This window comes from Balaenoptera ricei, chromosome 1 (assembly GCF_028023285.1).
Source record: "Balaenoptera ricei isolate mBalRic1 chromosome 1, mBalRic1.hap2, whole genome shotgun sequence".
Taxonomy (NCBI): domain Eukaryota; kingdom Metazoa; phylum Chordata; class Mammalia; order Artiodactyla; family Balaenopteridae; genus Balaenoptera; species Balaenoptera ricei.
In genome coordinates, this window is record NC_082639.1 from 119535426 (window position 1) to 119549070 (window position 13645).

General features: G+C 39.8%; 1 protein-coding gene across 3 annotated transcripts in view; it reads left to right on the forward strand.

The window, feature by feature from the left end:
- DDR2 (discoidin domain receptor tyrosine kinase 2) overlaps nucleotides 1–13645 on the forward strand; it is a 161862-nt gene that overhangs the window by 117341 nt on the left and 30876 nt on the right. For all 3 annotated transcript variants that reach the window (XM_059935227.1, XM_059935219.1, XM_059935235.1), the window contains 4 exons: nucleotides 7433–7535; nucleotides 9022–9253; nucleotides 9567–9714; nucleotides 10106–10211. In XM_059935227.1, the coding sequence (XP_059791210.1) occupies nucleotides 7433–7535; nucleotides 9022–9253; nucleotides 9567–9714; nucleotides 10106–10211 (589 nt within the window). The remainder of the gene's footprint in view (nucleotides 1–7432; nucleotides 7536–9021; nucleotides 9254–9566; nucleotides 9715–10105; nucleotides 10212–13645) is intronic.

Sequence of the window (13645 nt, forward strand, 5' to 3'; positions counted from 1 at the left end):
GCTAGTCTTTCCACTGCAGGTACACTGACCTTGCTGTACCTCCAGCAGCCAAGAACGCTCTTTCCTTGCATTTCCTGTGCCCTTTACACAAAGCACGTTCCCCTCTGGAGTCACCTGGCTTGCTGTCTTCCTTCACTGAGCTCTCTGCTCAGTCAGCTTATCTCAGAGGTCTTCCTGATCTCTTTAGTTAAAAGAGCACCTATTCCCTTTCTGTACTTTATTTTCTTCACAGCATTTACCATCTCCTCCCCTATTAAATTTTTACATGCTTATTGTCTTCTCTCCCACCCTAGAATGTAAACTCTGTGACGAAAGGCACTTTGCTTTGTTTGCTGTTGTAACCCCATAAAAATCCCCCCCCCCAATCATTGGGTGAATGAATGAATAACAATAGGATATTTTTAAAACCATGGATTTGGTAAGCAACAAGCAAGCAAGTAGATTATCATGCGGTGGGTGATGTTGAGATTGGACTGGATTCGGGAACGAACTTTGGCTTCAGAAGGGACGGAGGGTGCCAGAGAGCAGCTCGCTTACTGATCTGCTGAGCTGCTGCTGATGCCATCAGCATCCTGCCATCTTGGGAGAGACAGCTTTCCTCCGGTCATTCTTTTGGCTAAACCAGAGCGGGGCAGTCTGGTGCACTGGGACAAACTTTGGGTTAGGACTCAGAGATGTGATCTAAGTCAAACCCCTATCGCTTAATAGCCATGGGACTTCAGCTGGTTTCCTCATATACAATTTGAAAATAATAGTACATGCCCTCCCTACCACATCGGGTTACTGGGAGGGTAAAAAACAAGTAGGCGGGCTTCCCTGGTGGAGCAGTGGTTAGGAATCCGCCTACAATGCAGGGGACACGGGTTCGAGCCCTGGTCTGGGAAGATCCCACATGCCGCGGAGCAACTAAGCCCTCGTGCCACAACTACTGCGCGTCTAGAGCCCGTGCTCCCCAACAAGAGAAGCCACCGCAACTGAGAAGCCCGCGCACCACAATGAAGAGTAGCCCCCACTCACCGCAACTAGAGAAAGCTCGCGCATAGCAACGAAGACCCAATGCAGCCAAAAATAAATAAATAAATAAATTTATTAAAAAAAAAAAGTCGTTATAAATATTGGCTATATTTCCTGTGTTGCAAAATTTTAAAAAAAGAGGTAGGCAGTTGGACAGCACTTTTCAAATTGTGAAGAATTGTATTTTAGGGTTCAAGATGGCAATTGGGGACTCTATGACATGGCTGATAGCCAAAAGAGCCAGGAATGTCTGCCGTGGCGAGCGAGGCCCCCTCGCCAGGATGTCCCTGAGGGAAATATACACACAGGGGACAGTGGCAAAGGGAAAGCAAAGTTCTACTTTATCAGTAGCTGGGCTTGTGTCCTAAATGCCAATGCAGGTGCTCTGGTAAACTGGACTGGGGCGTGTAGCGTGTGGGTTAAAGGCCTCCAGAAGCCTCTCCTTGCCCATTAAGTCACTGATGCTAAGGGCTAAAACACTTAGCACATGCAACAACATGTAGGAAAAACTTTGAGGAGGGGACCAGAGCAGACCTTTAGTCAGGGCGTGGCCTTTGCTGCCTGATGGGATGAAGCAGAAGAGAGGACAGTGCCCTGTGTGTGACTTTGAAGCATACATTGACCTCACTCATTGGTAATTTTGGCCTCATTGGGATCCTGTATTAGTATTTCCTCATCCTTACTCCTCCCTTCAATTTCGTATTCCAGAGACTTCAGATTTTGAGAATCTGATGCTTCATTCCTGAACCACCCAGATTCAAGCATAATGATTATCTGCAGAACCAATCACCTCTGATGGAGAAATTATACATTTGACAAGAATAGGCAAGATGATACTTTCAAATCTGACTTGGAAAATGCAGTGGACCGTAACATAGAAGAGTTTCAGTTGGCTATATGGCCATGTTTCTTGTCAAAGCTGCCTTTATATGGTTTTGCTTAATCATACTGTTTCTTAAAGTGTCAGCTGGTCCTTGACTCGAGTCATCCTTCCCTTTCCTACGGTTGGACAAGAATCCAGGAGCTTTTCTAGGTGTGATACGGACAGAAGGGCTTCTTGCCTTCAGCTTGTCATGATTATAGTGGATATCCTTATTCTCCAAGCCCTCCATGTTCTTCAGGGACAGCAATTTGGCTGTTTCTGTGCCAAGCTTGGGCACGATGCTCACATGAAACCATTTTCCCTTTGATGTTTTGCTACCTCTCCAGGGAACTTCTAGGAAAGGAGCTTGGTTCCTGTTAGCCCTGTAAGTTGCCTACCTTTGTCTCCTTCTAGCCTAGGGAAACCTCACCCATCTTCCTGCCACCTCTACTTCATCCTATGGTCCCTTAATGAGGGCAGGCTTTCCAGGAAGCCATTAGTCTTCAAGCAGTTTCTTATTTCTGCCCAGTAAACATAAATCTCCCATGGGGCGAAGGAACAAGAAGGCCTTGGCTACATGCTTTGGAAAGGGGCGTGAAAATATACAAATAAAAATCTCAATATATTATCCCACCCCAGAGGTTACTTTTTGAAAAACAGCTTCACTGACATATAATTGACATACAATAAACTACACACATTAAAAATGCACAATTTGATCTGTTTTGACATATGTATAAACCTGTGAAATCATCACCATTATCAAGATTATGACCATATCCATCACTGTCAAAAGTTTCTTTGTGTCCCCTTGTAATTCCGTCTGCCCACTCCTTCCTTCCCTAGGTAACCACTGATCTGCTTTCTGTCACTGTAGATTGACCTGTTTTCATTTTCTAGAATTGTATAATATACAATATAAATGGAAGCATACGGTATATACTCTTTTTGCCTGGTTGGTACTCTTCTTTCCCTCAGCACAATTATTTTGAAATTTATCTGTGTTGTAGCATGTATCAATAGAGTATTCTTTTTTATTACTGAGTAGCAGAGATGGGACTAGGGTGAGGCAAGGGAGGTGCCTAGGGTGCAAAGTGCAAGCAGCTGCTCACCCTCAAGATCCTGCAGAGGCAGAACTGGGACTTCCATGACCCCGGGAGTGGGCACCTCCTTATATTTTGCACCCTAAGCATCTCACTTGCTTCGTTCTAATCCCAGCCCTGCTGAGTAGTATTTCACTGCATGGATATTGCAATTTGTTTATCCATTTACCTGTTGATGACATATGATTGTTTCCCAATTTGCATTGTCTATTACAAATAAAGCTGTTAAGGACACTCTTAAGTCTTTGTATGGACTTACACTTTTATTTCTTTTGGACAAATGCCTAGGAGTGAGTGGCTGCAGGACAAAATCAGTGTATAGATATATGGGTCTACTTCTGGACTTTCTCCTGTTTCTTTGGTATGTTTGTTTATCTTATACCAACATCCCACTGTCTTGATTTCTGTAGTTTTATAATGTTTTAAAATCTGATGTTAGTTCTTCCTCTTTGATCTTCTTTTTCAAAGTTGTTTTGACTATTCTGGGATATTTGAGCTTCCATATGATTTTTAGAATCAATTTGTTCGTTTATACAAAAATGCCTGCTGAGACTTTGATTGGGTAGAATGGACATCTTAATAGTATTGATTCTTTTGACCCATGAACATTGTAGTATATTATCTCCACTTATTTAGATCTTTAATATCTTTTGGCAGTGTTGGGTAGTTTTTAGTGTACAGGTCTTTCACATCTTTTGTCATGTTTATCCTTAAGTATTTTGTAATTTTTGGTGCTACTGTAACTTGTAATTGTTCACCGCTAGTTTATAGAAACACAGCTGATTGTTGTATATTGATCTTATGTCCTGAAACCTTATCAAACTCATTTTTTAGTTCTAGTAGCAGCTTTATTGTAGATTTCATCTGATTTCTTACATAACTGATCCTGTTATCTGCAATTAAAGGCAGTTTTATGTCTTCCTTTCCGATATGGGTGCCTTTTACTATTTTTTTCCCTTGACTTATTGCTTTATCTGGAAATTCCAATATAATTTTTAAAATTGAGTTATAATTGACGTATAACAGTGTACTAGTTTCAAGTATACAACATATTGATCCTGTATTTGTATATATTGAGAAATGGTCACCATAATAAGCCTAAGTTAACATCTATCACCATACATAGTTACAAAAATAATTTTTTCTTGTGATGAGAACTTTTAAAATCTACTCTCTTTGTAACTTTCAAATATGCAATACAGATTATTAAGTCCCATGCTGTACATTGCATCCCTGTGACTTATTTATTTTGTAACTGGAAGTTTGTCCCTTTTGATCCCCTATACCCATTTGGCTCAACCAATCTGTTCTCTGTATATATGAGCTTTTTTTTTTGGTTGTTTGTTTTTTAGATTCCACATATAAGTGAAATCATATGATATTTGTCTTTCTCTGTCTGACTTATTTCACTTAGCATAATGCCCTCAAGATCCATCCACGTTGTCACAAATGGCAAGATTTCATTCTTTTTTATGGTTAAATAAACCATATGTATGGTATGTATGTGTATATATAGCACATCTTCTTTATCCGTTCATCCATCAATGGACACTTAGGTTGTTCCATAACTTAGCTATTGTAAATAATGCTGCAGTAAACATGGGGGTGCATATATCATTTTGAGTAGTGTTTTCATTTTCTTCAGATAAATACCCAGAAGTGGAATTGCTAGATTACATGGTAATTCTATTTTTAATTTTTTGAGGAACCTCCATATCGTTTTCCATGGTGGCTGAACCAACTTACATTTCCACCAACAGTGCACAAGCATTCCCTTTTCTACACATCCTTGCCAATACTTGTAATTTCTGATCTTTTTGATAATAGCCGTTCTAACAGATGTGTGCTATCTTGCTGTGGTTTTGATATGCATTTCCTTGATGATTAGTGATGTTAAGCTCTTTTCATGTACCTATTGGCCTTCTATATGTCTTCTTTGGAAAGAAGTTAGTTGAGGAATAATTGAAATCTCCAACTACAATTGTGGATTTGTCCATTATTTTGTAATTTTTTTTTTGCTTCATTTATTGTGAAACTCTGTTATTAGATGCATAAGTATTTAGGACTGTCATGTATTCTTGATGAACAAGCCCCTTTATCACTGTGAAATACCATCTTTATTCCTTGTCTTGAAATTTTTTGTGTCTGGTATTAATATAACCACTTCACCTTTCATTTGATTAAGTTTTCATGGTATATTTTTTCCATATTTTCTTGTGACTTATCTGTGTTTTTATATTTAAAGTGTGTTTCTCATAGACCATATGTAGTTTAAACTTGCTTTTTTAAAAAAGTCCAATCTGAAAATCTCTACTTTCTAATTAGGGTATATAGACCATTTATATTTAATGGGAGTTTTTATATGATTAACTTAAAATCTATATTCTTGCTATTTGTTTTCTATTTGTCCTGTGCTCTTTGTTTCCTTTTCTTCTGCCTTCTTTTCAATTAATTGAATTTTAATGATTCTGTTTTATCTTTTCTTGACTTATTAGCTATAAGTCTTTTAAAAAATATTACTTTAGTGCTTGCTTTAGGGTTTGCAGTATACATCTTTAACTAAGTAAAGTCTATCTTCAAGTGATATTATACCACTTCACATAGAGTATAAGAACCTTTCAACAAGATAACTTCCATTTTTCCCTTTAAGCCTTTATGCTATTGTTGTCGTGCATTTTACTTTTGTGTATGTTGTAAACACCACAATATGTTGTTATTATTTTTGTTTAAATAGCCAGTTACCACTTAAAGAGATATAAATAACATTAAAAATCACCTTATATATTTACCATGTAATTGCCATTTTGGGAAATTTGCTGTCATCTTTATCTTTGGTCCTCGTTGCATAATGTGTCCTTTTCCTCTAGATGCTTTAAAAATTTTCTCTGTATTGTCTGCTGTAAGCAATTGGATTATGATATACTGTAGTGTAGTTTTCTTCATGTTTCTTGTGCTTCAGGTTGTTAAGTTTCTTGGGTTTATAATTTTCATCAAATTAAAACAATTTTCCACCATTTTTTATTCAAATAATTTTCTGTCTTCCTCCCTCCTCTTTTTCAAGGTATCCATTTACATGTATATCTAGATGTTTTAAATTGTTTCATATCTTACTGATGTTCTGCTTTTTGTTTATTGATTGATTGATTGATTCTCTTTTCTTTCATTGTTTCATTTTGGATAGTTTCTATAGTTGTCTTTATGTTCCTATTTTTTTCCCTCCAATATGTAATCTGCTTTTAATTCCATACAGCGTATTTCATCTCACACATTCAAGTTTTATCTCTAGAAATTTGATTTACCTCTTTTCTCTATCCTCTATTGCTCCCCTTATATTTCTGAACATATGCAACACAGTTATAACTATTTTGGTGTTCGTCTTTTCTAATTTAACCTCTATATTAATTCTGAATCAGTTTCAACTGATTTATTTATTTTTCTTATTATAGGTTCTATTTCTCTGCTTCTCTTAAAGCCTGTTTTTTTTTTTTTTTTTTTTTTTTGGCATGGAACATATCTGTACTAAAAAATTATTCATTGTTTATCTGAAATTTAAATTTAGCCAAGGATCCTGTATTTTATCGGCAATCCTATGTCCTAAGAGCTCTAGTCCCCTTGACCTCTACAGACTCTTACCTTTGTCTTCTGAGCTCAGGGAATCCTCCAGCCTCTGCCTGAGTTTTCACTCACTGTGCTACAGGCTGGACGTTCTCTCATGGAAGTAAGCTTTTGCAGTTGTGGGGTTCATCTTCTTTGTTTCCTGTCTCTCAGGGATTGCTGCCCTTTGTTGTCTGATATTCATTATGTTGAAATCCAATTTTTCATATACTATTCCCGTTTTCCGGTTGTTTCACCCAGGAGAATAAATCTGGTCTTTATTACTCTATCTTGGATGGAGGAGGAAGTCCAATTCCAGAGGTTATTATTTTTAGCCAGAGTCCAAAACATGGTACCAATGGGGGCCAAAGCTGTGTGTTCAGTACCTTTATAGGAGAGTTTTTTTTTTTTTTTTTTTTTAGCTCTGCTCCATAGTTTCATGAAATCAGCTACCTAGGAAAAGAAAATGCTATGGATCATAAAAGGTACCTAGTGATTATGAGGACGACTCACCACTGTTGGGAAACTGATTAGAAATGCATGTCTGCTAATAAGGAAATGGGGATGGGTCATAGAGTTATTACCAAATAAAAGAATAAATCAGCATATAACAGTATTGTCAGAGTTTGGACCAAAAGATAAAGTTGGCTGAGGTTCAATGCTTGGAAAATTGAACACTAATAAGTTTGGAGGCAGGACCAGGAAGAAAAGGCTGAGAGAGTCATAGTGGTCAAACTGGGGTCATAGAGGGGCCTAGTCCCTCTTTCCTGTCTAATAATCAATTGCCTTCTAGCTGGGGGTCTCTGAAAATAAAATAAAAGGATTTCCTCTCTTTTCTCTTTGGTTTCTCTTGGTTCAGCCATATGCCGCTATCCTCTGGGCATGTCAGGAGGCCACATTCCAGATGAGGACATCACAGCTTCTAGTCAGTGGTCAGAGTCCACAGCTGCCAAATATGGAAGGTGAGAATGGATGCCTCAAGAAAACCTGAGCTCTGGGTTGGACAGAATTACTGACTCAAGGGTCTAAGGAAGAAGCGTGGTACTTGGTGGGAGCTGGTGGGAATGGGGGAAGGACATCAAAGTGGACCTGCTCTGCATGTTTTCATGCAGAGAATTTGGGGCCTGGCAGCACGTGCTGGTCTAGCAACCTCACCCTAACCACAGGGGCCCTAGAGCCACACCACCCACAGCAGATCGGCTTATTGATATGCAGTGCACTTGCTTTATCTCACGTTCTCACCATGAGCTACTGCAGGAAGTGGACTACAGTGGTACATATGGAAAAGTGCAGATTAGGTAGGTCACTGAGAGTTAGGAGACATAGTCCTCTTCTCAGTGGGTGTCTGTGAAACATCAATCACAGTGCAAGGCATCGAGGCCTTAAATAGACATTGAGGCATCCAACAAATTCTTCCCTCCTCTCAAGGATACCTCACATAGAAGGGCCACCCTCATCCATAAACAAAGTATGTTGGGTTTCTTGTGGTCTAATATCAGGGGTCCTTTAAAGCAATAAACTATTGCTTGTCAAAAATTATTGTCAAAAACTATTCAGCTTTTAGGAAGTAACCTTCTTCTTGGAATCTAGTTCTTTTGGTGTAAAGCATTGATTTCTGTTAAAATGGAATCATCCATAGGAAAAGCAATCCTGTAAACCTTCTCCATGATTTCTGTCTTAGTGTATGAAAGATTAGAGTGAAATTTGGTGGGGTTGGAAGGGAGCAACAATGAGTAGGTGCCGTCTGTGAGAGAAGGCACATTCCAGGGAAGAGGGAAAGGGGTAAGAGCGTCCCAAAATAAGCCTTATAATGAGTTCACAGTTTTGTTTGTGGGTAGCTCAGCCTGGAGGTAGTAAAATGAAACCAGATTATTTACTATTCCCTGACATACTCTTACCCTTCACTTTCACCGTAGGTTTCCATGGTTTTTTGCTGAGCTGCCATGCTCGCCCTGCTGGTTAAAATTCCACTACATTACACAACCCACACTACAGATCTTATGATTCCTCCCTCCCCACTCTTATAACTTGATATCCAGGCAAGGAGTGGTTAGCCTTGTTATGCTGAGACTGAAAATGGGGGGTGGGGGTGAGGGTGGTAAAATAACTCAGTGGGGAATAGAGGGTAAGAAGGGTTTCACTGCATGGGACCTCCCTTGAGATCTCTAAATCAGGATGGGAAATAAAGGCTCCATGTCATCTGAAGGCCTCTAGCTCCCTGGTGGTGACTGTCTTTCTGGGTTTCATGGTGCCCCAGGAAGAGGGAACTGACCACAAGTGGGTACTGTGGTGACAGTCAGACTGGTAGGGAGAGCCCAAAAAGTCCATCTGGACTAGACTGCCAGCCTGCTCTCTCTCTTCAGCACTGGGCAGCTGCTTGCTGGGGACTGGTAAATAACTCTGTGGTTTCGTGGTTCCTTCCTCTACCCCCAACCCTCATCAATCAAGGCTGGACTCAGAAGAAGGGGACGGAGCCTGGTGTCCTGAGATTCCAGTGGAACCTGATGACCTGAAGGAGTTTCTGCAGATTGACTTGCACACCCTGCACTTTATCACTCTGGTGGGGACCCAGGGGCGCCATGCAGGGGGCCATGGCATTGAGTTTGCCCCCATGTACAAGATCAATTACAGTCGGGATGGCACTCGCTGGATCTCTTGGCGGAACAGGCATGGGAAACAGGTGAGAAGAAGACACATCCAGACCCTGGGATGTCTGGGACCATATTTTGACTTAGGCTAGAAGAGGAAGTACACAGGTTGTCTATGTAGGTATGTGTGTCTGCAGACCTGGGATGCCCTTGTAAATGTGTAACCCAAGATGAAGGAGGGTGGGGTGGGGGTCACACATAGGGATAGCAAGGCTGCTGAGTGGTTGCATTCTGCTCCTTGAATTAAAAGGAGAGGTTCCATCAAAGAGATAATGACTTGGGGAATGAAGAAGAGTCAACATAACTTCATAGCATCTTCTCACTCTTTCTTTTATCTCTCCTCAGGTGCTGGATGGAAATAGCAACCCCTATGACATTTTCCTAAAGGACTTGGAGCCACCCATTGTGGCCAGATTTGTCCGCTTTATCCCAGTCACTGATCACTCCATGAATGTGTGCATGAGGGTGGAGCTTTATGGCTGTGTCTGGCTAGGTAGGTCTCTAGAGAGAGTGTGTAGACCTTATTAAAAACCCCAGCCCCTGGGAAATAAAGGCAATCAAATCAGAAAGAGGAATTACTTTCACCAAGAATTTCACCGGAATTACTAATCACCAAGAAGTGATCCCCTCTTGGTTAGAGTAAAGAAAGGAATATTATTCATCCACCCAGGGCTTGGTGCCCCACACCTGGCATACTGCATTCCAAGTCACTTTGCTGACTATTGCTGAGGAGTACTCCCTGTGTGCCCAGATTGAGTCCTAGGTGGACACATTGCTCAAGATTGCAGTCTTGAAGCCTCAGGTAGCTCCCTGGGATAGTTGTTCTGAGCAGCAGGTGCATCTCCTTCCCAAAGGCACTGACACATCTGTGTTTCCTTTGGCAGATGGCTTGGTGTCTTATAATGCTCCAGCTGGACAGCAGTTTGTACTACCAGGAGGCTCCGTCATTTATCTGAACGATTCTGTCTATGATGGGGCCGTTGGGTACAGGTAAATTCTGGGAAACTTTAATCATCAGAGTGGGGGAATGGCCACCATAAGAGAATAATATTTCATCATGACCTGGGAACAATAATCAAGGACTCAATCAGTCAACTAGCCAATGTTTATTTAGCCCTTATACTAGGCATTGTGAGATAAATTTAGGTGAAGTAAAATATGTAGTCTTTATTTGGAAGGAACTAAGAGCCTAGTTTGGGAAGACAAAGTAATCAGAAGGAAAACAACAAATTACACAAAGTAAGGGTTAAGCTTTGTGGTATGGCTCTAAGTACCGTAGCCATAATTTTTGACCCTCAAAACAAGAAGTGTGGTCTGACACAAATAATAGCCTACTTATGGAGACAAAGGGACAGAAGATTTGAAGTTACAAGTATAATAAACTGGACAGATAAAGAAGTTCAGAAAGAATGAACCCCAGAAATGTAAATGCTTTAGAAATTGTGAAAAGAAGACTATTAAGATATAGTAATGTAAGACTATTACAATAGACAAGGAAAGATTCTAGGATGAGATGATAATTGGAGCAGAGGAGGTAGGTAGCAGAGAGCAGAGGAAGGGAATCAGGGATGAGGACCAGAATGGCCCGACTATAGCAGAAGCTAGAACTTGGAACAGCAGAAGGACCAGTGGATACCTGAAATGAACCAAGGGAGGGCCATGGTGAAGTATGTTCAGATACAGAATGAATTTAGGGTTGGATGAGAGATGTTCCCACCTATCCCAATTCACTCCAAGTCTTGCCGTTCTTCTTCTACCCCACTTCAACACTTTTCTCTCTTAGGTTAATCTTTGTCTGCAAAGATTGAGCCTGGCAGAGAGGTTAGACCATAGTGAAGTCCACACCAGATGATGGAGGTTGCTGGTGGTTGAGAGAGAGATTAGTGAGTCTCAGGAAGAGGAGTGTGGAATTACAGCACTTCCATTGTCTTAGGTGTGAAGAATAAACTACTGCCCTCCAGCTTCCATGCCTTGTGTGAAGCTTCCATGCCCGACTCATCCGGTCTTCTGTTACTAATCACTTCCTTTCCATCTACTTAGTCACTGTTCTTCCCCTTTTACATAATCTGTCTTGGCATCATTTCACTTAGCCACACCCAACTGCCATCAACTCAAGGCACAGAGGAAATCAGAGATCAATTGAATTCAGTTTAGTTTAGTAAGTCTTTGCTAATCAACTGTTACTATGTGCAAGGAATTTGGTAGGGATTCAAATATAATAAAGTCATTGGTTCTACCTTTAAGAAGCTCACAGTTAGGAATGGGGACTAAACCGGGATATAAATTACTATGATACAAGCATAAGAGTAAGAGATACACGATGAGTGCTTTGGGATTCAAAGAAACAAGGAAGCTATAGAAGGAAAACAGAGCATTGGGAGTGAAAACACCTGGATTCATCTCTTAAAATTATTTGTTTGCTCTGAGGCTGAAGTGATTAAAAAAAAGTATATAAGGAAAGCATTTTGTAGAGATAAAGTGCTATATACATGTAAGTTATTATCTGATTGGAGGGCCAGTTAAAATGTAATAGAGTAGATGAAATCTGAAATGACCCCAAAGGATGGGTAGAACTTTCACAGGCAAAGAATCTTGAAATGGCATTTTAGGCAGAGGGAATACCGTGATGACAAAAGAATCATGGTTGTAAAGTTTAGGGGAATGTCTGGGAAAGATCAGCAGTTTAGTTAACCATGGGCCATATTTACGTAGCAAGGCAGTAGATTAGAAGCATAGCAAGGCGGATTTTGTCATATTTTGGAGGAACTTGAATGTCAGGGCCAGGAAGAAGAGGGGAGGAAGAGGAGTTCTTCTTTACGAACATCATCAACACAATGTGTCACTGAAGGTTTTTAAAGCTGGGGAAGAGCATGATGGGAGCTGTGCTTCAGACAGATTAATCAAGCTGCATTCAAAGATTAGATTTGAATAGGAAGGGAGGAGATGAGGGGGATATTTTCTAATTCCAAATTCTGTCAGATGAAAAGGATTAATGACTCAGGCCATAATGCTGACTGTGGGAATGGGAATGAGAAAGATACTCATTTAGGGAACATTTGTAGTCTGATTGGATACAGGGGGCAAGACAGTAATGTGAGAAAAAGAGTTAGATGAAACAATAGTCTAGGTAAAACAATGGAGACGACATTTATTCATTCAACAAACATATTTTGAATGCTTATCATGTGCCAGGGACTCTTAGTGGATATGGAAGAGAAGTATAATTGACTGAAGTGGGAAACCTAGGTGAAAGACTTAGTTTAGAAGGGGATGGTGATGGATTCAGTTTGGAATATAAGTTCAAGGGACTGACAGGACATTCAAATAGAGAAATAAGGCAGGTAACTGGAAATATGGCTCTGGATGAACCCCAGAGGAAAAATAACAAAATAATCACAGAGATTTAGACACAGTCAGCTTCCACCTAATAATTGAGGTCATGAGCTATCTAGCTGGGGGGTGGCTAAGTGATGAGATACAGAGTTACCTAATTCAAGCTCTCAGGAAATAAATAGTCATAGTATCAAAAGTTACTTATTTAAATTTAAAAAAAATTTAAAAGGAATATATACTGTTATAGAAATTCTAACAATTCTAAAGTATATGAAGTAAACAGGGAAAGTTTCTTTCCTTATTGATTAAATTTTGATGAAAGAGAAATTGAATAAGCATTCCTTTAAATTTGTACTGCTTTTCTGAAGACTTTCATGGGGATTTATTTTTCTGGGGATAATGGGAAATATATTCATTGCAAGTAAACTTATGTTCTCCTAGCCTTCTGATCTGTAGAGAGAAGAAAAAGATGGCAAAACCTTGGAAGGGAGATCCAGGCTCTGGTCACTGTGGATAAGGCCAGTCAAATTTTATAATTTGCCAAACATTTTTCAATGAACAAATATATTTAAAAATGTATCTGTAAGGCTGGCATAATCACTCTTAATCCTTTTTTTTTTTTTTTTTGGTAATTCACAAATTTTACATAACATTGGTCTGCCTATAACCTCATGGGTCACATGGATTATTGCTTGAGTGTGAATATCCCAATCTCTTCATTTGGGAGACTCATTGACATATCTTCCAGAGCTTGAGGAGAGAGAAGTTCCACACGATGGGTTCTTGTTCTGTCCCTCCATAAACAGAAGGAAGGGGGTCTCTTTATGTTCTTCACGTAGTCAAATTAACATCAATACACATCCATCCCACCCAGCAGTCAGGCTTCTGGCAAACTCAGCCATTCAAACAGAGCCTTACACTCGGAAGTGAAAAGGCTGCCAAGCTAGAAAATAAAACTAAATCCAGTGCCTGAGACTCTCATTTGGTCCATACATTTTACTCTATGAGTCTAGTATTCTGCAAATGTAATTAAAGTTAAATATAAATCAGTATTTAAATTTGTTAGAAGTTATTTTTTCCCCCTTTTGTTT